We start from the raw sequence: 26,937 nt of genomic DNA on the forward strand, positions 1-26,937 counted from the left end.
TGTGTGCAGCTTTAACTTGGTGTTGCTTTAGATTCCCACTATTAGTCCAGTTTAGGCTTTTGACTAACTGTGGGTTGCTGTCAAAACTGTAGTCTGTGTTTCTGCTGACTTCAGCTCTCACTGCATGCAGCAAGCTGATCACTTCTAAACTGACATGTAAGTGGATACTTTGTCTTCTTGTTACATTAAAGCTAAGTTTTATTGACAAATCTCTGTGCCCTGATTTTTTTTTTTTTTTTACCCATAGGTATTGATGTATACATGTCTACATATATAGACAGCATGTACATTTTGGGCCAATCACACACCTCCCTGATGGAAAGGCATGATGGATAAGTATCTGCCTATATTTCTCAGCATTGAGGACACCACTGATCCTGACCAAATCAACTCCATTTGCAGAAAAGCAGCCCCAAACTTTCAAGGAACCTCCACTATGCTTCACTGTTGCCTGCTACACTCATTACTGTACCGTTCTCCATCCCTTCACAAACAAACAAACTGCCTCCTGCTACTACAGACAAATATTTCACATGACTCATCAGTCCAGAGCACCAGCTGCCATTTTTCTGTACCCCAGTCTCTAGGTTTGTGCACACAGGACATGTAAACAAGACTCAGCGACCCAACTATTACAGCAATTTTCATACCTGCCTAAAACTTTTGCACAGTAGCATGTGTGTGTTTTATTTTTCATTTTAGAAGAAAACAATATGAACAAATTATTTGTAATATTATTTCTGTTGCAATTAACTCCCGTTTAGCTAATTTACTTTTTTTTTTTTCATATAAAGTTCAGATTTATAACATAAAACTATCAAGTAAACAGTTTATTCAAACAAGTGGCTTATTTAATCTGTTGCTCTCAGCAGGGAAGGCAGTATGGCTCAGCAAGATATTGGTTTGGAGCATGTAAAGCTGTTACAGCATTGTGCACACAGTGTGGGGTATGATACCTTCCAGTTTGTCCTCAGCAGGCTCTCCTGAGTGCGCCTCTCTTTTAGAGCTTCTTTCCAAGATGTGCATGCTGTAACTTCACTGTCCGTCAGGAACCCTTCTGTTTGGCAAACATGGTACCACAAGATTTCATCTTCAGCAAGTACCTTCCACGCTTTGCTTACCTAATACATTGAGATAAAACACGATGAGGTAATGAAGACAAACAAAAAAAAAACCTGTTGGCTTAATCTGACTGCATGGCAGAGCCAAATAAAGCACATATTAAGAGCAGATTTTCATTCCAGCGAGTGTTCATCCTTCTTTCTAGTCCATGAAACAAAGAGATTAAGTCACTTAGTTCAAAGCCCACAAAGCGGATATTGAATACAAGTCAGAAATTGATTCCAAACACCCTCTGGAGATCTCTGTACAATATGTGCCATCCTAAAGGCACTTGAACATTAAATGTTATGCCTAAAACAAGGGGTCCAATATGCATCACAAAGACTTGGGCTATTTGTCTATGCAAGCTATGTGCAAAAGTACAACATGTGAATGCCTCTGTATTGCCTGTCATCTGTTTCTAGGGGTTTTCTGGCTCTGCCATATAAAGCACTTTTTACTGCACATTTAAGGTAAATAACTCTCCACACTAAAGACTTTTATACACATTATCATTTTAGACCTAATCCATGAATAAGAAACTCCTGGCATCTAGATATCTACTAGGATATAGAATGGCTGTGATGTAGTAATACTTGTAGTAATAACCATGTGTGTTGGACTGCTCAATGCAACAACTGTGTTGGCCAGTCACCTGGAGAGATCTTTCCCGCCAGCCCTCTCGGAATGGAAAAATCTGACTAAACGCAGCTCTACTGTTATACCAACTTACCTACGCTACTAAGGGCTCTCCTATAGGATTTGATAACATTTGGGGTCCCTGGACTAGTTCCCTTCTAAAGCTAGGTTCACATTTATGCAGATTGTGGTTAATGTGTTTTTCCTGTGAGTTTTGCGGTGCATTTCGCATTTTTAAAAACTGGATTTTTGACTTAACGTAAAATCCTTTACTCTGAAGTTCATTGACAGATGCAGCTCCATATTCTTCTTAACCATTGGGGTTATGCTGCCCCCTACAGGAGTAGGACACTAGGCAGGAAAAATCTTTACCACGTCTACGACTGGGGCAGTCTCTGGGGGTATATACCCACTCACTCTGCTATAGGCATTCAGTTTTGTTGCAAGCAGCGTCAGAAGAAAAAAACCCCAACCCAACTCATATATACAGGGTCGGGTGCTGCCTCTGTCAATGAACGTCAGAGAAAAGGATTTTACGGTAAGTCAAAAATCCAGTTTTCTCTATCGTTCATTGACAGACGCAGCTCCGTATTCTTCTTAATCATTGGAACATCCCAAAGCAGTATAAACATGAGGGGTGGGTAAACAACGCAGAAAAGAACGTAATTCTCAAAGGCTAAAAACTTAGCCCACCAGGTAACATTGAGCTCAACCAGGAACAACTGGAGCTCACCTAGAAACAACATACACCCTCAAAGAGAATAACTTCTCTAAAAACCTTGTGGCCAAAAGAATCATCTAAAGATGCCAACACATCTTCCTTGTAGAATTTTGTGAATGTGTGTGCAGACGACCAAGTTGCCACCTTGCAAACTTGTATCACTGACGCCTGATGGCGAAAAGCCAAATAGGCACTCAGCGCCCTAATAGAATGCGCCTTCACAGGGAAAGGTGAAACCTAACCCTTATTTGAACAAGCCTGTACCACCGTCTGCCTGATCCATCTGGATATGGTCACCGAAGACGCAGCCAATCCTTTCTGAGGTCCGTCCGTGAGGACAAAAGAGAGTCTGATTTTCCTAAGGACTCAGGTAGCCGCCAGGTAAACCCCGATTACTCTAACCACATCCAAGGAATACAAGGAAAATTCTTTAGGATGCTTGGGCTTAGGACATAATGAAGACAGTACAATGTATTCATTTAAATGGAAATCCGAGACCTCCTTAGGAAGAAACGACTGATTACGTCATAGTATTACCTTGTCTCTGTGGATCACCAGATAAAGGTGAGAGACAGGAGGATAGCGTCGCCAATTCTGACACTCTGCGCGCAGAGGTAATCGCCACTAAAAAGGCTACCTTTTGTGACAGTGTAGGCAGAGGAATCTCCCTGTGTTCAAAAGGAGGTATCTGAAGAACTGACAGTACCAGGTTAAGATACCACGGAGGTAACTAGGACCGAATACGGGGAGCCATGTGGCGAACACCCTGAATAAAAGTGTGAATCAAAGAATACGTGGGTAAAGGGCGTTGAAAAAAACACAACTAGAGCCGACACATGTCCTTTGATAGTACCCAAGGGCCAACCGCTGCTCAACCCCTCTTTGGAGGAAAGTCAATATCTGAGCCACTGCAAATAAGCGCGGATGCACCTTAATGGAATCATACCATGCAATGTACACTTTCCATAAATCTTCATTTTTTGGCCTTCAAAATGTGGGAATTTACAGAGTCAGAAAGACCCCTATGCTTCAATACCTGGCTTACAACAGCGACTCTGATAAGGCCAGGGACTGTAAAGCAAGATGGAAGATCAGCCCTCGAGACAGTAAATCTTCCCTGAGAGGAAGTCTCCAAGGAGCATCAGCAACCAATCTCACCAGATCAGCGTACCAAGACCAGCGAGGCCGGTCTGTAGCCACCAGAATTACTAGCCACCAGAATTACTGGAGTTCCTTCCACCTCTATTCTGCACAGAAGTCTCGGCAGCAGTTTTAGTGGGGTAAACAAATAGATCAGCCGATACTGTCCCCAAGGAGCCACTAGTGCGTCTCTGGCATCTGCCAGAGGATCAAGAGAACGGGCTACAAAACCTTCCAGTTGAGCAGAGACGACAACAGATCCACATTGGGAGTCCCCCACCGGACACAGCAGGTGAAATACCGGTACTGGTAATCCGCCTGCCAATTCTCCACTCCGGGGAAATGCACAACGGATAAGGCTGGAACAAATTTTTTTGCCCATTTTAGGATCTCGGCCACCTCTCAAGCCGCCAGGACACCCATGATGCCCCCTTGATGATTGACGTAAGTCACGGCAGTGGCATTGTCTGATTGAATCCGAACCGGACACCCTCGAAGGTGATTTGTCCAGTGAATCAAGCAAAAGGTTTATTGCTCTGAGTTCCATAATATTGATCGGTAGACTCCTTTAGAGTCCAGGTCCCCTGGACATACATTTTTCCAAGTACTCCCCCACCCCAACCGGACAGGCTGGCATCCGTGGTAACCCCAGTTCAATACAGGGGGGAGGAATGACGTAGAGCCAGGGAGCAGAGCCACCACAGCAGAACACTTCTCGTGTTTTTAGCTCAGCAGGATCAGATAGTCCAAAGATTTTGGATCCTTGTTCCACTTGACAAGAAATTCTCTTTGCAGAGGTATCGTGTGGAACTGTGCAAAAGAAACCGCCTCGAATGTAGACACCATCAGGCCAAGCCCTCACATGCAAATACGTAGAGAGGACAGTTTGCTGCATAACAGCAGGCAAATCGCCCTTTGCAATTTTTGCAGTTTGTCCAGAGGAAGAAACACCCCCGCTGAAGTAGAGTTCAGAGTCAGTCCCAGATAATCCAGTTTGGAGGATGGGACTAGAGCAGATTTCTGGAAATTGATGTTCCAACCGAACTCTTGCAGAGTCCGTACAGTGATGGTTAAGTCGGCCAGCAAAGCTGAATGGGAGTCTGCTACTAAGAGGAGATCGTCCAGGTACCCCAGTACCGCAATCCCCTGCTGTCGCAGTAATGTCAATACCAACACTTTGGTGAAGACCCTGGGAGTGGAGGCAAGACCAAAGGGTAACACCACCAATTGATAATGCTCCTCGCCCACAGCGAAGCAAAGGCAACGCTGGGGTCCAGCGTAAATAGGGATGTGAAGGTAAGCGTCCCTAATATCGATAGAGGCCAAAAGGTCTCCTTGGTGTAGGGAAGCCACTACCGTGCGATTGGACTCCTTTTGAAACATTTCAAAAAGTGGTTCAGAACCTTGAGATCCAAGATAGGAAGCACTTGCCTTCTTTCCTGAGCACAGTTAAACAGGTTTGAGTAAAAGCTATGAAAGCGTTCCCAAGAGAGAACCGGACCAATCACCCCTGCAACAGCAAATCTTGTACCGCTTCTCGTCGATCCCTTAACCAGTCTGGAGATAGGCGTAGATTGGGTGTGAAGAATCTGTCCAACGGTCGAGACCTGAATCAGTGTGTGGACCCATTTATCTTGAATCAAAAGGGTCCATGGTTCCGGAAAGAAACAAAGACGTTCCCCCATTTACGGGTGAGGGCGCCCCTTCATGCAGAAGAGGGCCTAATTGCAGAACTGGAGGGGCCTGCTCTCGGCTTACCCGACCACGTCTTCTAGGAACCCCCAGATGATCTAATAGTCTTAGATCCTTCTCCTGCATGCTGGAGGCACGAAAGGGCCGCTTGTATGCTGAAAAAGAGGGACCCCGTCGTGAGGAGGTGCCTTGCCCTGAGCAGACTGATGAAGAGATGTACTCTTCCCACCAGTAAAACCCTTGTTAAGTTCATCCAAAGAAGAACCATGTAAGCGATCCTCTATATAGGGCAGGTCTGACAGACCAGCTTTTTAGCCACACCATGCGTCTCATGGTTACCCCTACTGCGGATACTCTAGCCGCAAGGGGGGCCGCATCTAAAGACGCATCACATACATTTTTTACCTTGGACCATTTGGTCTGCCAGTTCGGCAAAGTCAGGGGGAAGCTATCTCGCTTCCAAATCACTCTTCAAGAGCTTTGCCCATTCCCTAATGGTCTGGGACACCAGAGTGTTCGTGAAGACCGGTCTAAGTATTGAGCCCACTATTACATGTAAGTGGCGTGACAGAACCTCATCCATCTATCAACATGGTCTTTAAAGACCGGAGGCTCCTCCACCAGAATCACAGTGGATTAGTTCAGTCTGGAGACTGGGTGGTCTCCCTTAGGTGGAATGGTCGATTTTTTGATTACAGCGTCCGCAAAGGGATAGCGTCTCGTGAAACACTTCGGGCACCACTAACATGTGTTTAAGGCGCTCCCACTGTTCAGTGACAATTTTCTCAAAAAGTTCCAGATAAGGGAAAACCTTGACCAACTCTGAAAGACACCTGCGTGCCTAATGCTGTAGAATCATCCGCCAATGTTGGAGTTTCCAGCACTGACTATAAATGCATCCACCATCGCTTTTTTCCGGCGCAGATGAGGATATATCATCGCCATCCCAATCAGAGTGCGATGACACAGACCCCTAAGGGTAACTCGCATCCGTGGCGGCCATATCAACCTCAGAATCTGAGGATACAGATGAGGCAAGTGAAGGCAGGGGGGCGCTTTTTACTAGTCCTTTTTTTAGGACCATAACTTTTGACACTAGGGTTTAAAAAAAAAAAAAAATGCCATTAAGGCAGACAAGGCTTGCGACCCGGAGGTCCCACAACACCAAAGAGGGGTCCGGTCAGTGATACTTGCTCCTGGGACTCCATGTTAACCTGGGGACAGTGCAGTGTCACTTTAGGAATACTGCAAAAAAAAAAAAAAAAATCGCCCCACACTGCTGCACCAGCGGTACTACAAGTCCCAGCACACTAAGCTGCAATATAGCAGAGTGAGGGAACAACCTACAGGGACCCCCATAGACTCACCACGGCCTGATATTAGGGAGAGCAGAACCGGTCTGAAGTGTACAGAAAATGATCCTCACAGGGAGTACCTGGGTCAGCACCAGAGGTAAAGCCTTGCCACTTACTGCTGAACAGCATTCTTTGTCTCAGAGAAAATGGCCGCCCAATGCATTTCAATGGGAACTACTAAAAAAGGGCTGCCAAGTCTAATACAGCTGATCTACAAGAAAATGGCAGCGTCCATGGCACGAAATTCGGTCTACAGGATCCCCTGAGGGGTCCAGCAATCAATCAGGCATAGGGGGGCCCTGGTAGGGGACCCCCCCAGGCCCCCATCGCCCGCTACAGCCCCTGCACCATACACGACTAAGGTAGGGACCCCTAATGAAATAGTTGGGAGGATGCCCTGTGGGGGGGGAAGCTTTGGATGGTCAATGGGGGATGGTTCCTAGGGACCTCACATACAAGGGGGGGTGGGGGGGGGGTAACCTGAGGGTCCGACCATCCCAGGGAGGGTCCCACATCCACCCCAAGACTGCAAGAGATATAGGGGGACACTACTCACTATACCAACGATATCTGGGTGGGCGCCACTCTGGACAGACCACCTTTCCACCCAGGGTGGGGGTGCTGATGGCCATGGGATATGCTGCGACTCAAGCCAAACCAGATTGTTGTGTGTGTCCCGGCGAGGGGTTTACTCGCAGGCCAGCCCCCGTCCAGGGGGGCTATGTAGAGGCCTAGTGTGGAGCTGCCACCTGCACACACTCGCTGACCAGACTGGGAGACCATAAGGATCTAGACTATCCAGTCCAACGCCCAGTCCGGCTGTTGACTGTAGTTCTCCCAGGAACATAACTAGTTAAAAAAAAAATTTAGGCAAAAGGTTCCATGTTTACATAACATGCTAGGACCGAAATCCCAGCAGGCAACTAGGTCCTTACTCCTGGAAAAAAAATGAATGCCTATAGCAGAGTGAGTGGGTGTAAACCCCCAGGGACTGCTCCATAGACGTGGTAAAGATTTTTCCTGCCTAGTGTCCTACTCCTGTAGGGGGCAGCATAACCCCAATGGTTAAGAAGAATATGGAGCTGCGTCTGTCAATTAACGATAGAGAAAAACTGTTTTTGTTGCTTTTCTTTTTGGCGAATAGGAAAGTATGACAATTTTGTTCATGGAGTGCGACTTTACACTCTTTGGCACTCAAGTAGCATCAAAGGGCTAGTGTTAAATGTTAGGGTACGAGTTAGCGGGAATCAATAGGGTTAGTGGTAATCGTTAGGGTTGGCATTCTAACCCCAACAATTTCCGCTAACCCAAACTCTAACTTAACCCCAACATTTAACCCTAACCCCAGCACTTAACCCTAGCATGCGACTTTGGACACAAAGGTTCCTGCACTACTTTGATGCAACTTTGATGCTACTTGAGTGCCATAGTGTGTAAAGTTGCACTCCATGAACAGAACTGTCATACTTTCCTATTAGCCAAAACAAAAAAAATGCGTCAACAACGCAACACCTGCATTTCTGGTGCAGGTGCATGGAAATCTATTACATGCCAAATGCAATCTGCTGCGGGAAAGAAAGTCCCTGACCCGTTCCAAAAAAAACACACTTGCTCAAAATGCACAGATGTGAACTACATTTATAGGGAAGCATGGTAAATGAACTGCAGTGCGTTTCTGCAAAACACACAAAAAAAAAAAAAAAAGGAATAAGTGTGAACCTGAGGTTACAGTTTGATCTACTTGGGTTCCCTGCAGACCAAAGTGTATGCTGTATATTCCATCTGAATGTTCTCTATGTATTTTATATGAAGGTTAACTATTCAATATATATTATGCAGTATACAGCCTGTTAATGTTATTAGGGCTTTATTGTATTTGTACTGGGTGTGTGTTTCACTATGGTAGCATAATGCTACCATAGTGAAAATGTGAAGGGTGTGTAATGTGCTTGGAGATGATGCAGGAGAATGATGGTGGGAGATCAGCATGATCAAAGAAACCTTTTTTTATCAATTATATAAATGGGCACTAGGCTTGGATTGACTTTCTAGTGTGGATTGCACCTCATACTGTTTTAATTACACTGATCGACCAGCATTTACAAAAGAGCACAATCTACCTGGACCCTAGTGACACCTCTCATAAGTTTTTATTGTGATGCCTGCACCACCACTTGGTCAGATAACCCTGCTAAAGTAATGTGACTAAATCAGCAGTAAAAAACATCAACTTCACAAACCTCTAGTTTGTCGATCGTATCATCATATTCTGAAGCACACAACAGTGTAACTTAGGCTTTATCCAACAGAAAGCAGAAAATTAACAAAGGCAAAGTTTTTGCTACTCATATATTTTATGGATTTTCAATCAAAGCAATAAAGCACTAGAGGGAATGGACAGAGTAACCATTACGTCATTTTTACGAGAAGCTGGAAGAAATCAGTTTGGGCAAAGCAGTTAACCAGCAAAAACCCTGATGTATGTTGGTTATAACTTAATGCACAATATTTGGCAGGGAGCTTCCCAGTAAGAGCCTTAGTGAGCAAGGCTCAGCTGTAAGAAGCCTCTAATAAAACCCTCAACCAGCATTTTAGTTTGTGGCACCATAGAGATTTAGTGTGTGTACACTGTATAAAGAAGCCACTGGCATACTGTCAGCTTTATAAGCTTTCTGAGACACTTCAGGTTCATATGAGGCTTTGTATGAAAGAAAATTAGCAAAGCAAATGCCATCTTACTTCATTACTTGGAACGTTAATAAGCATGGAGGTATTGAGTGCCCCAACAACCAAGCTGGCAGTGACAGCTTCCACTATTCTGTCCTGACTTTTCACATTTAAACTGATTCTTAACCACTTAAGCCCCGGAAGATTTTACCCCCTTCCTGACTAGGGCCTTTTTTGTGATTCGGCACTGCGTTACTTTAACGGACAATTGCGCGGTCGTGCGACGCTGCACCTAAACGAATTTGACGTCCTTTTTTTCCCACAAACAGAGCTTTCTTTTGGTGGTATTTGATCACCTGTGCGATTTTTACTTTTTGCGCTATAAACAAAAAAAGAGCGTCAATTTTGCAAAAATAATATTTTTCACGTTTTTTATATGAAATTCCCCCAAAAAAAAAATTTAAAAATGAAAATTTTTTAACATTTTTGGCCAATTTGTTTTATGCTACATATGTTAGGTTAAAAAAAAAAAAAAAAAAAAAAAAAAAAAAAAAATCGCAAAAAGCGTATTTTGATTGCTTTGCGCAAAAGTTCTTGCGTTTACTAACTAAGGGAAAGATTTCTGTCATTTTGATGTTTTTTTTTTAACGCATAATGGCGGCGATCTGCGATTTTTTTTGCGGTACTGCGACATTGCGGCGGACAGATTGGACCCTTGACTGACATTTTGGGGTTACCAGTGACATTACTGCAGTAATCAGTGCTATACATATGCACTGTTACTGCAAAATGACACTGGCAGGGAAGGGGTTAACTTTATTGGGGAAGGAGGGGTTAAGTGTGTCCCTAGGGGCGTGCTTCTTACTGTGATTGGACATGGCTACTGGTGTAGGAACAGTGATCAACGGTCCTACATAGTAGAACCGTATGATCACCATTCCTACACAGGGGAGAATGAAGGCGGCTTGTTTACATCAGCCGCCTGCCTTTCTCCCTTCACGGCGGACGATCGCGAGTGACCGGCGGACATCGGGTCCGCCGGTTACACGCACGGACTTCCCAGGTAACGAGCCGGGGCGGGCCGCTATTGGCTCACAAGCAAGTGACAGGCTAGTGACGTACCGGTACCTCACTTTGCCTGGCCGGGGCTGACCGCCGCAGTATATGTACTTGCGGCGGTCGGCAACCGGTTAAAGCATTTTTTCTTAAAATAATAAAAAAAAAAAAAATTGTACTTACCTGCTCTGTGAAATGATAATTGTACAGAGAGGTCACTTACCTCCTCTTTTGCAGTCCCCAGCCAGTACTGTCCATTCCTTATAAGTGCCCCAGCAACCTGGCAGCTAAGGGGGTACCCGCAAGCCACACCCCCGCTCCCTACCCACAGGGGTTTGCCTATGGTTCCCAGTGTCTTCTGTGAGACTAAGAAGAGAAGAGAGCGGGGCTGCAGCCTGGACTGCGCTGGAGCGGTGAGATGTCTTAGTGAAGTGTTAAGGGGAAGATAGAAGTGGGGCGTTTACCTTAAAGCCGTTGTAAAGTCAGAAGGTTTTTTATCTTAATGCATTCTATGCATCAAGATGAAAAAGCCTTCTGTGTGCAGCAGCCTCAACCCAGCGATGTTGCAAGAGTGTCTCAGCTGCCTGGGACTCTCCCTCTTCATTGGCTGATACAGCAGCGAAGGGCTATTGACTCCGGCTTCTGTCAAAGTCAGAGAGCCCGTGGCTTTGTGTTTCAATGGACACAGGGAGCGGTGACTCGGCTCGGGTGCCGCCATGGTAAGCTGCTTGCTGTGGGGGCACGCAACAGGAAGGAGGGGCCAGGAATGCCAAAGAGGGACCTGAGGAGACGAGGATCTGGGCTGCTCTGTGCAAAACCACTACACAGAGCAGGTAAGTATAACATGTTTGTTCTTTTTAACAAATTAAAAAAACAAAAACGAAATAGTATCACTTTAAAGCAGGAATGTGTGAAGATAAAAAATATGTTGAGTTTAGAACCACTTTAACTAGGTAACACATATTGGAAGTGTAGTCAAGTACTCGACAGCCCTTCACACTATCAGTTCTCCTCGACCTTTTCAAGTTTGCATGGCTAGCACAAATATCTGCACTACAGGTAATTAGTCTACTATTAAACACATTAATAATTTAGCACTTAAATACATTTCCCCTAGCATTTGCATTTTGTGATCGGGAGTTTATATATGAAGACTAAATTAGATGGAGGGTCTGTGTCAAAATGAAGGGCAAAGTCTTTTTCTAATCTTCAAAAAAGCAGCTAGACACAGACCGGTTGCAACAGTTGTATTTGATTCAGTTTTGATTCACAAATCTGTTAAGTAGGTACACTGAGAACGACCAATTTGATATTATTCCCGTAGAAATATTCTAAGTTTCCTGTGTATGGCTTTGTCTCTCCTACTGTACAATCTCTTGCCAGTAACAAGCTTATTGAAAGATGGAGAAGAAACAGGGAGGTTAGGTTTGGCATAGGCGTTGATTATAGACAGGTCAAACAAAAGCTAAAAACACACCACATCAAGAACTGCTGGAGCTATTTATTTTTTTTTGCACACACATATTAAAGTGTACATTTTGTACATGGAAAAAATACTTTAAACCCAAAACATACATTTTTTAAAAAGTCGAGCCACTGTAGTTTAAAATGTAAGTACTTGAAATTTGGGTGTCACAAAATCGTTTTGCTACAGTTAGTCAAGTCCATATTTTCAGTAAAAAAATATACTCAGATTGTTTTAGTGAGTACAAAACACAATACAATCCTCGATTTTCTAGTAAAATATAAAATACAAGGTTGTGTTGAGTAAACAGATGCCAAATATGTCAAGCCTCAATACTGTACAACAATACCCCAGATTATTCATAGGCGGTGTTTTAACCCTTTTGCTGCAAGGTCCTGCACTCCACTATAAACCTCAAATGGCAGACCATTTATACTGTGCATAGGGCAATGCACATGACTGCAGCTAACATGCACTGAACATTCCAAAGAAACAGAACAGAGGGGGAAAGGAAAGATCAAGAGCTCATTGGAGGATGTTACAAGGAGGCAGAAAAACTCAGTAAAAAAACACTTCACGAAATATAAATCACAGGGCAATTAAAAGGAGAAGTACTACCATAGCTACCATAGCTTGTTTGGCTGTACTTCTCATGTGTATCACAGGAGTGCAGTTCATTCTGCACTCCTGTGACCCATTTTCAGCAGACAGCGGGCTGAAGCCCACTGTTGGCTGACATCACAGAGCCGGTCCAAGCTGAGGAAAGATTATGATCATATGGTTGGGACCCACTCTGGAGCCCTAAACGACATCTTGCTCAGGCTCTCAGCAAGCCGCTGAGAGCCTGAGCCAGCCACTCGCCCCCCGCCCCCTTCACAGCCCAGTGCTCCAAGTGAGCACGGGGTGGGGGGCAGAGCAGACAGAGTGAGTAACAGTCACAGCTCTCTACTCAGAACAGAGGAGAGAACTGAGCGATCAATGGTGTTTGATCACTCAGTTCTCACCCTTACAGATGGAGGAGAACAGATGCAACATCCACCTAGGCAAGTATGATTAAAAAAACAAATCCATACTTCTCTTTTAAGCAGTGGATGTGTATGGATTAGTTTGAGGACTAACGACATCATTAAAGCGGAGTTCCACCCGAAATTTATACTTACCTCCATCTTCTCGCTCCCGGTCACCTGAAAAACAAATGGATAATCGCAATTTTTTTTTTTTTTTCACTTACCTTTTAGAGAAAATATACTCACCTTACTTCCTTCTTCCTCCCCTCGGCAGCCACGGCGATTCGTCACTTCCTGGCTTTTGCAATGATTCCTGGGAGCTGAACGTCATCGCTCCCAGGAATCATTGCGCCTGCACCGGCCCCGACGTCAGTTCCGGGGCGCGCGCGTCATTCCCTTCTAAACAGCTTCTGGGCATGTTAGTTTGCCTGTGAGGGGCTGACCGCCGACGTAGATAGTCGTGCGGCGGTCGGCAAGTGGTTAAGAGGAGAACAACACACCAGTGTTATATTTTTCAATGTTATATGGGATGATGGCAATCTTGTGTCACTTATCATCTGGGACCAATTTATTTCTACACCTTTTTTCATCAGTCTACACTGTACTTGGAATGTCTTTCCTTTGTTCAATAAATTATTTATAAAACTAAAAAAGTATGGCCTCAAGCTACTCTGTGGACTCTCAAATATCAAAGCTCTATAAGACAATTAAAACATAAAAAACATGATAATTAGTGGAGAGCGTGACAAAAGCCATTTTTTTTGGACATCAAAGTCATTGTAAAGCTTCCATTTTTTTTAATTAAAACAATAAACACGTTATACGTACCAGCTCTGTTTAATGGTTTTGCACAGAGCAGCCCCAATCCTCTTCTTCTGGGGTCCCCCCGTCAGCGCTCCAGGCTCCTCCTCTTCAGCGAGTGCCCCATGGTGCTGACGTCACGCCACTGTATGATCCCAGGTCAGCAGCAGCTTTTTATGCAAGATAGTTCCGCTTTTACTTATTGTTTTTGAATATCATGTATTTCACTTTAAAATACTACATTTTTAGAGTACTATTTTGGCTACTGGTTAGCTTCATTTATCCTAGTTCAACCCTACTGAGAAGTGCTTTTGGACGTGGATATTGGGTGAAGTCCTTATGCTTACTGCGGATGTCTGGTTTAAAGACACAAGTGTATATGTTGTTGTAATGGCAGCCATCGGCTCTGGTGAGTGTTTACTTCACAGGGAGGTGGTGGCTGACCTCTGAACATGTTGGGAAGGTTTTTTCACTTTAGAAAGTGTTGGATTTCCTCGCTCTCACTCTTGATTTCAGACTTGATTTCTGGATTGAGACTCTTTTTACAGATGATTTATTATATTGATGGACACTTGCACAGTTATATTTTTTTGTTGTTGAATCAGCATTATATTTATTTAAAATCGGTGCTGCACATTTTATTTTTAATTTATTATATTGCAGCTTACCAATTCTTGGTATTCTTTTTTAGACTTTATTTTTATCTTGTGATCTGACCAGTAAGTCTGTTCTTTTTCAGCAGGAAAAACAACAAAACTGTGCTGGAGATTGGCTTTAATTTGTTAATTCCTGACATAATCATACCGCCAGGGAGGTTATGTACCAAAAGCGGTACAATTTTTTGCATGGAAATTTGGCATTATGTATTATAGGCCTACAATTCTTAGTAATTACTGACTTAAACCTGACCAAAACAAGACTCTAGTAGACATCCCAGATGTGATAAATTTGAAACACAAAAGCATGAATTATAATCTAATCAATAATATAATATTATAAAATTATATTATTGAGTAGATTATAATTCATGCGTGTATATATATATATATATATATATATATATATATATATATATATATATATATATATATATATATATATATATATATATATATAATATAATATAAATGTTATGTGTTTGTGTTTTGTGCAATGTTTGAATTTCCCTCCCAGTTCTGCTCCCATGCAGCATTGCTGCTGCAGGGAACGGAACTAGGAAGTCATCATACCGACGGACGAGCGGCGGGGATCTCGGCTGGCAATCACAGCAATTGGAGATCATCGCTGGATCACCAGGAGAAGGTAAGGGACATCGCTGCACATCTACCCCGAGCGTGACTCGGGGATACCGATAGTAGCATGAAAAATCCACCCCGAGTCACGCTCAGGGATACCGCTAAGGGGGTTAACTATTCGGAAAGCCTTTGATACTGTGAGATGGGACTTCCTTTGGCAGGTTATGTCGAAGATGGGGTTTGGCCTCCAGTTTATCCGATGGGTGCGTCTGCTCTACTCACGGCCGCTAGCCAGAATTTGTACGAATAAGGATGTGTCTGCGACCTTTTCCCTCCACCGTGGTACTAGGCAGGGCTGCCCTCTGTCGCCGCTACTGTTTGCCCTTGCCATTGAGCCGTTGGCTCTGGCGGTGCGACAGACGGTGACGGTGGGTGGTATCCTTTGTGGTGGCCTGGAGGAGAAAATTTCGCTGTACGCGGATGATGCCCTCATATATCTGGATGGCACCGAGTCCTCCTTTGAAGCCTTGCTGGGAGTGGTGGAGGAGTTCGGCGGGGTGTCCGGCCTTAGAGTGGGATGGGATAAATCGGTGGCTTTTCCGCTTGGCCCACCCGCGGATTATAGTTTTTTACAGCGTTTTGGCGTCTCCCTCTCTACAGCGTTTAAATACTTAGGGATACGGGTACACACGGATCTCCAGGTTTATAGCTCTTTGAATGTACAGCCTATTATCGCCCACATGGAGGTTCGGTTGCGTACCTGGTCTTCACTGCCACTAAATCTCATTGGCAGGATTAACATTTTTAAGATGATTTACTTACCTAAATTCCTTTATGTTTTTCGGGCTTCCCCAGTTTTTCTACCTAGGCGGTTGTTCAACAAAATTGACTCTGCCCTTACCTCCTTTTTTTGGCAGGGCTCCCGCCCTCGCATGGCCAGGTCCTCTCTCCAGGCCTCCAAATTCCAGGGGGGCCTGGCGTGTCCAGACCTTTATAAGTACTTCATTGCGTCCCAGCTTACGTACTTGTATGATGGCCTCAGCGATTCTCCGGGTAACTCCTCCACCATTCTCGTATTGGCCATGCATGGCTCGCAGGCACAGGCTACGGATGCCCTGCACAGATCTGTCCCTAGACGCTGCTCCCGTAACTCTCCTATGGAGGTAGGGTGGTTGGCCTGGCATGCTGGTAATAAGTTGTTAGTGGAGACGCCTGCTGTGTCTCCCAATGCCCCATTATGGGATAATCACAACTTCCCCGAGCTCTATGGTCATCCGGATTCGGGCTGGTGGTCTGGACTTGGGGTGACCCATGTCTCTCACGTCTTTCGGTCGTCTCATTTTGTTTCCTTTGATGACCTGAAGGCCCACCATGGTGTGAGCAACCGTTTTTTCTTTAAATACCTGTTATTACGCCACGCCGCCCGTGCACAGTTTGCGGGACTGACCCTGGAGCTCGGGGAATCCCCGATGGAGCTGTTATTGTCTATTGAAGGGATTAATAAAATGGTCACTACGTTTTATATGAGGCTGCAGGCGGCGGGTGCTGACCCGTTTAAAACGGCCATGGGCCGGTGGGTCGCGCTCTTGCCCGACCTGACAGAGGAGACATGGGAGGAGGCCACGGAGGTTTGTTTTCAGGATCTTATTAGTTCGAATAATAGGTTAATACAGTTTAAATTTATCCATCATCTGCATTATACACCCCAGAAGTTGGTCCGTATGGGGGTAGCCCCGGGAGCCGCTTGCCCTAGGTGCGGCTGTCCTGCTGCGGACTTGCTCCACATGTTCTGGTCCTGTCCCCATGTTAAAGGTTACTGGACATCTATTTTTGCCTTTTTTACTAATAAACTGCACCTGTCGGTCCCTCTTACTCCTGAGGTAGGCCTGCTGGGTGTGTTGAATGACATTGTACATCGTGTACGCCCTAGGATCCTGCTCCGCATCTTACTGTTCTATGCCAGGAAACTTATTTTGTTACATTGGAGGAGGGCTGAACCGCCTACCATACAGGAGTTCTATGCTTTGGTGCGCAGTGATGTCCCGCTTTATAAGCTAATTTATAAGAGTAGAGGGTGTCCTAAAAAGTTCACTAATGTCTGGCAGCCCTGGCTTGATGTGGAAGACTCGTATTGGGCAGATGCCCCTTTGCCCTCCAGCTTATCTCTCGACTGAGTCTGAGTAGCCCCGGATGTTATGCGGTTTATATTTGTTTTATTACATGAGTTGTTTGTTCTATACCCCCCCCCCCCTTATCTTGGGGGGTGGGTACCTGGAGGTAGGGGATGGTGTGTGATTGTGGATGTGTGGGTGTGTATGGTATGGTTAGTCTTGTTGGTATGTTCCTTTCTCCCCCCCCCCCCCCATCTCTGTGACAACCGGTTGGGAGTGTAGCCTCGCAGTTGCTTGGCCCTCCTGGCTCTTTGTGGTACGCATCACATTTTTTCCCCTTCCCCCCCTTGTTTTGGGCCGTTAGGCCCCTCTCTATTCCCCCCCCTTCCCCCCCCCCTTCTGTGGTGTTAGGTTAAGATGTCTTCTGCTACCCTTGTGTAATTTACATGCTTGCCTTACACTTGTTTTATGGGCAATGTTGCCCTTGTGTTTTCTTTTTGTTACTGTTATGCAAAAATTTAAATAAACACCTTTCAAAAAAAAGGGGGTTAACTATTATAAATCTGCTAGTACATTTAAAACTACCCTCCCCCAGACAGGCAATGCTGCTGTACAAAGGTGCCCCCATGCTCCTTCATCCAGAGTGCAGGTACCTTAATACATAAGGTGCTTTACTGGCCAGATCATCAGGTGAAAATAGAGAGGAAAAGCCAAAAAGAAAGATGAATGCAGCCACCGCATCCAATGACTGGTAATCTGCAATATATCACATTTGGTTTTGGGTTTAATACCAATTTAAAGGGAAGAAAATGGTGCAGCACATTTCCCAAGCATGTTGCTGGACACAATACATATTAAACTATATTAAAAACTCAGCTCCCCTAAAGTACAACTTGTAAAAAGTTACAAAGAAAGCCTAGAAGAAAAACAATCATTTCAAACATTTGCAGTCATTATGTATAGACAGATGGTGGAAGAACATTGTCATTACATTACAGCAAATCAGAATGCTCCCATCTCAGTAGGCTTATTTTGCCTAGAGGAGACTGTCATACCTGTCTGTGTGTGTTAACCCTTACTGTGGATGCGAAGCAGATTACTTCACATTGATAGATGCTAAAATGCTGAGGAAAACACTGCCACGGATACCACAAGGGAGGAAGAGAAGAATGGAAGCGAAAATGGGAAAGGATGTAAGTTTGTTGGGTGTGAGGAAAGAAGTGTGATTAAGCCTGAGAAGGATCCCTGCCATCTCTTTGCTTTACTGTTTTTCAAGAGAGAAATTTGGCGAGATAGCTAACTAAGCAGGCAGGTCCTCTCCAAGGCCACTAGTACAGTTTAGGATGCCAACTCCTTTAAACTGGCCCAGTTCTTCCGAGCTCCCAAGGCCCCTTCATCTGAAATATCTTGCAGTAAACACTCAAAAAGCAGCAGGGCGTTCAGCTGAACAGAAGCGTTTTCAGCTTCTGGTAAATATATTTAAAAATACAACAGAGGAACAGAAAATGATGTTTTGTGCTAGCCTATTGTGCTGCTTTTATTGTATTATGTATTGCTGGTTGTGCTCTATTAATAACACTGGTGTATTGTATGGTTATAACCAGTAAATAAAAACAAGGTGTTTATTACAGCATTAGGATTTACCCCTAATCGCATTTTAAACCATGTTGTAATTTCACATTATTATGAATACTTACAGCTTTGAATGTCACATTAACCAAGGGGTTTTTCACCAATGTTTTCATTTGAGTGATTGTAAAGGCTAAAAACGTGTCTATGCAAGTCGCACCCAAAATTGCCAAAAGTAGTGCAGGAATTACTTTTTCAAATCAATGCGGCACTGCAAAGTCGGCACTGCGTTGACTTGAACATGGCCATTGCCGACAATAGGGTGCAACTTGTAATGACATTTGACAAGTCGCTCCAATGTTAACAAGCAGTCTCAATCACTTTCATAAATTTGCCAAATTTATAAATCCCTTCCTTCATAGGAGATTAGTCAGCATTGTGTTTCATTATTTTAACTAGCTACTGTATATGCTAGTTTATGTAACATTTGCAGTATTTATAAAGTTGCAAATTAAACTATCTGCCCAAAATAATTCACCATTATGAAGTGCTGACCTTTATTTCCCGTGGACTTCTGCCCAAATTCACAATTGATGCAGATTTACCAAAGAATTGGTACACATTTATGATACATTTAATCATGCATACAAAATGGTGTACAAACAATTTGAAACAAATGAAAATGTGAGTAAACAAAGTCTCTGGTTTCTCTTGCAAATCAATATAATGTGTTTTTCGTGAACAACTCCACCAGAAAAAAGCTAGATAGATGAATGTGCAAATAAAGTCCAGTGTTCACGTATGGTGGGATTCAAGAAAAAAAATCATGCTTTATGTGGATGATGCCATGCTCCTCTTGGAAGATACCTCCGAGTCCTTGCGGGAAGCTATGTTAGATATATCCACCTTTGGAACATATTCAGGATCGGTTATCAATTGGACTAAATCGTTCATAATGTTGATATATGGATCTCCCGATAGCCAGGTACCAGTGCTACAAAATATTCCATTAACCTCCTCCTTTAAATACTTGGGAATTTATGTCACAATTAAGCCTTTGGATTATATCTCCCTTAACCGGTCACCATTATTGGGGTGCATTCGGGATAAAGTTAAAGTCTGGTCCAAACTTAAACTATCAGTGGTGGGAAGAATTAATCTTAATAAAATAATTTTCATGCCGCAACTCTTTTACGTCCTACACAATACCTCAATGGTGATCCCCTTAAAAATGTTTTGCATTAAGAATTCGATATAAAAAGAGTCCTTTATATGGTTAAATAGGCCCACATGTATTAAACACAGACTTGCAGGTTTGCCTAATATTGACAACTGTTACAGTAAAATTGGTTATAAAGCCTGTTTAATCATTAACCCCTTGGAGCTTAAGCCTTTTTCTGACCTATGTTGCACAGAGCAGCCCTGATTCCTCCTCTTCTTGGGTCACCCACCAGAGCTCCAGGCCCCTTCCTCCTGCCTAGTGCCCCCAGAGCAAGCAGCTTGCAATAGGGGCACCCTAGCAGGCTTGCTCCCGGGCCATGACTCTGAGTGTCCATTCCCACACAGCATGACAGCTCAGCCCCACCCTCTCTCTCGCTCATTGGCTGTGACTGTTAGCCAATAAGAAGGGAAAGTCCCCAGAGAGCCGAGGCTCTCATGCTCATCATTTGATCGCGATGGGGCGCAGGTAAGTATTAGGGGGGCTTCTGAAAACCTTCCGCCTTTACAACCACTTTAAGTCTGAGCAGTTGTGGTGGAGCAAAACTAAAGCAACATTCACACTTGGGACTCTTGTGAATAGCTTTTCGAAATGCAGAAGTGGAAAGTTTAAATCCCAATTTTTAAACTTCCCTGGTCACTCTTTCCTGCATTTAGAGGTTTCTACTTTTGGGCCCTTTCACACAGCAAGGTTGCGGCAGCTGCCAGATTCCTGCGGCAAGAATAAGCAGATTGTTGCTGCTGGAATGACTGGGTTATGTGACCTGCAGTAGTCCAGGCTCGGACATCTGTCATATGTTTAAAATAGGCTGAATGCCTACTGCTGATCGCATAAACCAGTCATTCCAGCAGCAAGAATCCACAGATTCTTGCAGCAGGAATCTGGCGGCTGCATCAAACTGTCCATGTGAAAGGTGCGTTAAAGTGGATTTAGTGGCATTTACATGTGTTTAGACTTTCTAATCGGATCCTGAAAACACAGAATTACATTTTCTCTAAACACAGTTCAACTGCCTATACCTATACACAGGTAAATGCTAACTTGAATGACACATGTGAAAAAGTTATATCAGCGTTTACATGCGTTTAGAAATGTCCTGTGAAAGAGGCCTTACAGTTTTATATAAAAAAAGAGACCAGCCTTTCATCCAGAGCCCAAACTATGGGTGAAGAGTTAATCAGTCCTTTGAAAAACTTGTAAATGTAGGTAAAAATGATAAACTGAAGCAAATGCAGGCAGGACACTGATGCTTACAAAAGAACTAAGATTTGGGAAATCTATTCTGTAGGAGTACAGGTGGCACTAAAGCAAGGGAAACTCGCTCCCCATGACCCCCCTTCATTCAATGGCACACTGCTTTCCCAGTGTTAAAAATCCCATTTATTAAGGAAACACATGGTTCTGTCTAACACATCCCAAATGGAGTAATTTAGGTCTCCACAAAAACTGACCTATAGGTCTATAAATAAATAAAAAGGTCTGTAGCAAAGACCCCTACATTCCACAAAACTCAAAAAAAAACCTATCACACTACAGTCCCACATAACGTAGTACCGTATTTGTCTAGGGCTCCATTCAAACTGGTACAACTTGTCATGCGACTTATAACAGATAGATAGATACCTGTGCACATCTTCCAAGCTCTTTCCTGCCCAGGTAGTGGAAGATATTTAAGGCAATTTCATATGGAAGTTGAATATCAAAGAAAGGGATTTCATTTATTTCATTCTGTGGAAAAAAAGTAAAATAAAAATATTAATAAACCAGTAAGTATTAAAAGAATATTGCATCATATGCTATTTCATGCTTCTAGCAATCAACCTTATTAAACAGGAAGTAAACCCAGTGCGTTTTTTTTTTTTTTGTTGTTGACGTCATCGGCACACTATACAGTAAATATCTCCTAAACCAGGGATCCTCCAACTAAAGACCATCAGCTGTTGCAGAACTACACATCCCATGAGGCATTGTAAAACTCTGACATTCACAGACATGACTAGGCATGATGGGAATTGTAGTTCCTGAACAACTGGAGGGCCGTAGTTTAAAGACCCCTGTCCTAAACGGTGCAAGTTTATTTACAGTACATATAAGTAAGCCTTATTATAGGCTTACCTATAGGTACAACTTACAGAGGGGGGGATTACAACCACTTTAAACTGGTTTACTGCACTTGCTATCTTTATTTATTCAGTAAAGGAAAGGAGGTTGAAGAATCACTTCTATCTACAGGTGAATTATTCTGAAATGAACAGTGACAGCTAAAGACCTCTCAATGATATATCATGATTGATTTTAGAGGCGCTAAGGAAGCAACTACCCCTATCACATGTGGTCTGGGCCCCAACCCTGACTGCCACTTATATTTAGCAGGTGTATATTCAAATTACAGCCCCAATTCCAAAAAAAAGGTTGGGACACTGTGTAAAATCTACATAAAAACAGATTGCAATGATTTGCAAATCTCATATTTTATTCACAATAGAAAATAGAAAAGCATATCAAATGTTTAAACTGAAAAAAAAAAATGTATGCATTTTAAGAAAATAAGGTAATTTTGAAATTGATGGCAGAAACACGTCTCAAAAAAATGAGACAAGGCACCAAAAAGCTGGTAAAGTAATTGGTTCTAACAAAGAAGAGCTGAAAGAACATTTTGAAATGAATTGGGTTAACTGGCAAAAGGACAGTAACATGATTGGGTATAAAAAGGGCAACTTGTAGAGTTAGAGTGTCTCAGAAGTAAAGATGGGCAGAGGTTCCCAATCTGTGAAAAGCTGGGTTTAAAATTGGTCTAAATGTTCCTCAATGTAAAATTGCGAAGTCTTAAAAATATATCATTATCTATAGTACATAATGCTATCAAAAGTGTAGAAATCTCTGTGTACAAGAGACAAGGCCAGAACGCAATATTGAATGCCTGTGATCTTCAGGCCCTCAGATGGCACTGCATTAAAAAACTGACATGATTCTGTGATAGGCTCCTTTCACACGGGCGCACCACCCGACGGAGTCCGTTCTGCTCAGAGGGGGATCGATCTGCCGATCCCCGCTGAGCAGGCGGATGATAGCTCTGTCTCCGCTCTGTGTGCAGAGACAGAGCTGTCAGATCCCCGCGGTCCTCTATGGGGAGATCAGATGAGAACGGACCGCCTGTCCGTTGTCATCCCATCCGATCCTCCAGACGGATGGAAAATAGAGTTTCCATGCGTGCGGATTTCACGGACAGGATCGGATAGCAGCAGGTGTCAGCAGAGATGTCTCTGCTGACACCCGCTGACCCATAGGGATGCATGGAGCATCCGATCAGGTCCGCCTGAAAAACTGACAGGCAGATCGGATCGCCCATGTGAAAGGGGCCTTTGGCATCACTGCATGGGCTCAGGAATAATAAAAATCACTGTATGTGAAAAGAGTTTGCAGTGCCATTTAAAAATGCAAGGTAAAGCTCTATCATGTAAAGAAAAAGCCATATCGGAGCACGATCCAGAAACACTGCAGTCTTCTCTGGGCCAAAATGGTCTGTTGCAAAGTGGAAACCTGTTCTGTGGTCAGACGAAACAAAATTTGACATTCTTTTTGGCACCCAATGTGCAGCATCCTCTGGACTAAAGAAAAGAGGGACCTTCAGGCTAGTTCAAAAGCCTGCATCACCAATGATCTTACACCATAGTAAACATGGCTCAGTCCTAACTTTTTGAAACTGGAGTTGTACTCTTCCAGCTTTTTTTTTTTTTTTTGCACTGTCCAAACTTTTTTGAGACGTGTTGCTGCAAAATTTCAAAATGACCTTATAGTTTTCTTAAAATGGTACATTTTCTCGGTTTAAACATTTCTATTGTGAATAAAATATAAACTTATGAGATTTGCACATCATTGCATTCTGTTTTTATGTCGATTTTTCACAGCGTCCCAACTTTTTGGGAATTTGGGTTACATAGTTAGTCTGCTTAAAAAAACAAACAAACAAACAAACAAAAAAAGACACACAGTATGTCCATCTAGTTCAATCAATTAAAGGGGAAGGGTTGTATATATGGATTACAGAATATAGATTTTTTTTTTTTTTAAACACAATGATATAGAACATCACACGGATTTTAGAAAAGCTGGTAATTGTTCAGTTCAAGACTAAGCCCAAAGCCTTAAAAACATTCTTAAAGCACCCACACACAGACTTGCAGGTTTGCTTAATATTGACAACTGTTACAGTAAAATTAGTTATAAAGTCTGTTTTATCATTAACCCCTTGGAGTTTAAGCCTTTTTCTGACCTATGTTGCTTACAAGATAAAATCAGTACTTTTTGCTACAAAATTATTTAGAACCCCCAAACATTATATTATATATTTTTTGCAGAGACCCTAGAGAATAAAATCGTTGCCATATTTTATGTCACAGCGGTCTCTTAAATGCAATTATTTTGGGAAGAAATACACTTTAATGAATTAAAAAAAACAGTAAACTTAACCCAGTTATCCTGTATTATATGAAAGATGAGGTTACGCTGAGTAAATAGATACCCAACATGTCATGCTTTAAAACTGCAAACACTAGTGAAATGGCAACAAACTACGGTACTTAAAAATCTCCATAGGCGACACTTAAAAAACGTTTAACGGTTACCTGTTTAGAGTTACAGAGGAGGTTTTGTGCTAGAATTATTGCTCTCACTCTAAAGATCGTGGTGATACTTCACATGCATGGTTTGAACACAGTTTACATATCTTGGTTAGACTAAGATAGAAGTTTGCTTCTGCGCGTGAGCAAGGAGGGACAGGGCTTAAAAGCATTCAAAACTCCAAGTTTGGCTGTTTTAAATGTTATTTTATTTTTATTTTTTTTAATCTGGCGCCTTTAAGGCTCCAGTACCTAGAAGTGATGTCTTGACATCGATTTTGGGTTTTTACATCGGAGACCTGAATAAAGCTGAATCCTGTTTTGTTCAGGTCTTCGGCCAGCCGGCAGATGGCGGTGTCCCCTCCAGCTTCTTGTAATGACAACCGAGCTGCCGCAATGAAAGCTGACCATCAGCTCTAAACAAAGGTACCGGGGGGGGATGCCTCTAGCTGCAGGCATCACCCCGATACAACCGCCTGAAGCCGAGGCCGCATATTTGCGTTCCGTGGGTGTGAAGGGGTCAAAAGAATAAAAGATGTTATACTTACCTGCTCTGTGCAATGTTTTTGTGTTCCCCTACCTCCTCTTCTGGTGTCCCCCGCAGGCGCTAAGCACGCCTTCTTCTGAGGGTCACCTCAGCAAGCTGACTGCTATGGGGGCACCCATGCAGGCGCGTTCCCGAGTTGGGCTGTGTGCGTTCATAGACGCACACAAAGTGGCTTGGCCATGCCTCCTGCTACCTCCTCACAGGATATGACTAACAGCAGAAGAAACCAATGTCTTCCTCTACTCAATCTCCTGTGAGGAGAGGAAGAGAGAAGTAGTGTTGCAGACAGGACAGCTCTGGATCATTGGAGTAGTTAGGTAAATGTTTAGTGACCGGGGGCTGGAACAGACCGTGGAGAGTTTTTTTACCTTAATGCACAGAATGAATTACGGTTACAACCGCTTAGACTTTAGTACCAATTTATGGAATACAAATATAATAGGTGTGTGTCATGGTCAACAGCAGAGGGAAATAATCAAATGAGCAATGAAAGCTGAAGTTTAGTTTCACACAACCTACCAGTAATGAAGATCCCACAGTAATGAAGCATCCCACGTCCTGCTGACCAATCTATAATATAGAAATCTTCTCTTTAGCGCTGGGTCCTCTTCTCAGCACCCCAAACATTTGTCCTCTCCTCTATTCAGATAATGCACCACCACTGAATGAGGGGAGAGGATCATGTCATGCATTAGACTCTCCCACTTTCAGAGAATGTGTTGCACTCTATGAAAATCATACAAGGAATCCTGAAAATGGAGGACAATTGAGGAAGCAAAGGTCAGCCGTCAAGACTCCTTCAGTGTTAGGCTTGAGGGAGTTAACCCATGCAGCACCATAAGTTCAGTGCTGTGAAGAGGAGAAGATTTCTATAATAAGGAACAGTCAGCAGGACGAAGGATACATTTCATTACAGGTATTTTATGTGATTTAAACAAGAAAGAAACATATTTTAAGTAAATTTCATATTTAAGCTAGATGGAAACTTTCATGCATCTATCTGTAATAACTACCAACAACATCAGCCTGTTCAATGAAATGTCTACAGAGGCTTTGAAAACAGAAAGAATGGTTAGCATTATGCTATGTGTGTCATTCTGTGTATTATTTAAAGTAAAAGGTTGAACAAATTCCTGATCAGCACGTCTTGCTAAACTATATCCCCTTAAACTGGAGAAAACACGGAGGCTGCCATTGTTGACCTCTCCTTTCTGAAAGTTCTAGTTGTCTGGCTCTTACAATGACCCATGAGCTTTAGCGCTCAGAATCTCGTGTCTACAACAAGCAAGCAGAATGTAGAAGCAGAATGTAGACATTAGACCTTTCCAATTTGCAAGCTTGTTTTTGTTCCATATAAAAGTAACAGAAATAGGTCCACAAAGGGCTCGACAAACCCCAGGTGCCAGGTTGCATTGGTGACTAGAATTAGCGACCTGGAGTATGGACTGCCCTGCAAGAGGTGTCTTGTCCCTGTACGCCCCCCGCCAGTCTGCGGACTAAGATGCTGCTCCGGCCAGTAATTGAGGCCGTGGCTTTTCGGCTTATTAATTTCTTAAATGGCGCCCTCTTGTGGTGGCCGGGGGTGTGACAAGCGGTCACTAACAGTGCCGAGTGCTTTCCCTGCCTGTTCTCACTGCTTCATCTGGCTTTGCTTAAAAAGGTAAGTAGACAGGGAGTGTGTTGGTTGGAACAGCCCAATGTCTAATTATACCCTCACAAAAGATGGAAACAGTTTACAAATGTTTTTTTTCATTAAAAGTAATTTTGTAATCATGATAAACAAACGGATGGTGGCGCTATTGAATGATAAGATGCGCATGTTTGACAAGACCTGGGACCCCTGGATCAGGTATTTGGCCAGCCCCCCTTGGGGGGGGGGGAAATCGAGTGCCTTGGTCTCCTTAGACTGGATGTCGAATGGGTGCTGGACCTGGATGTCGACCCTTTCCTTTCTTACCAGCCGCTATTGTTCTTTTCCTCCCTCCCCCCATTC

At 43.4% G+C, this 26,937-nt stretch overlaps 1 protein-coding gene across 2 annotated transcripts in view; it reads right to left on the reverse strand.

Moving 5' to 3' along the window:
• Positions 1-26,937, reverse strand: part of FBXW8 (F-box and WD repeat domain containing 8) — a 315,006-nt gene that overhangs the window by 254,630 nt on the left and 33,439 nt on the right. The window contains exons 2-3 of one of the 2 annotated variants that reach the window (XM_082252219.1): positions 21,402-21,506; positions 957-1,121 (exon numbers count right to left, since the gene is read on the reverse strand). In XM_082252219.1, the coding sequence (XP_082108345.1) occupies positions 957-1,121; positions 21,402-21,506 (270 nt within the window). The remainder of the gene's footprint in view (positions 1-956; positions 1,122-21,401; positions 21,507-26,937) is intronic. The other variant, XM_082252220.1, reaches the window with a different exon arrangement.

The sequence above is a fragment of the Pelophylax lessonae genome, assembly GCF_965119305.1.
Source record: "Pelophylax lessonae genome assembly, chromosome: 1".
Taxonomy (NCBI): domain Eukaryota; kingdom Metazoa; phylum Chordata; class Amphibia; order Anura; family Ranidae; genus Pelophylax; species Pelophylax lessonae.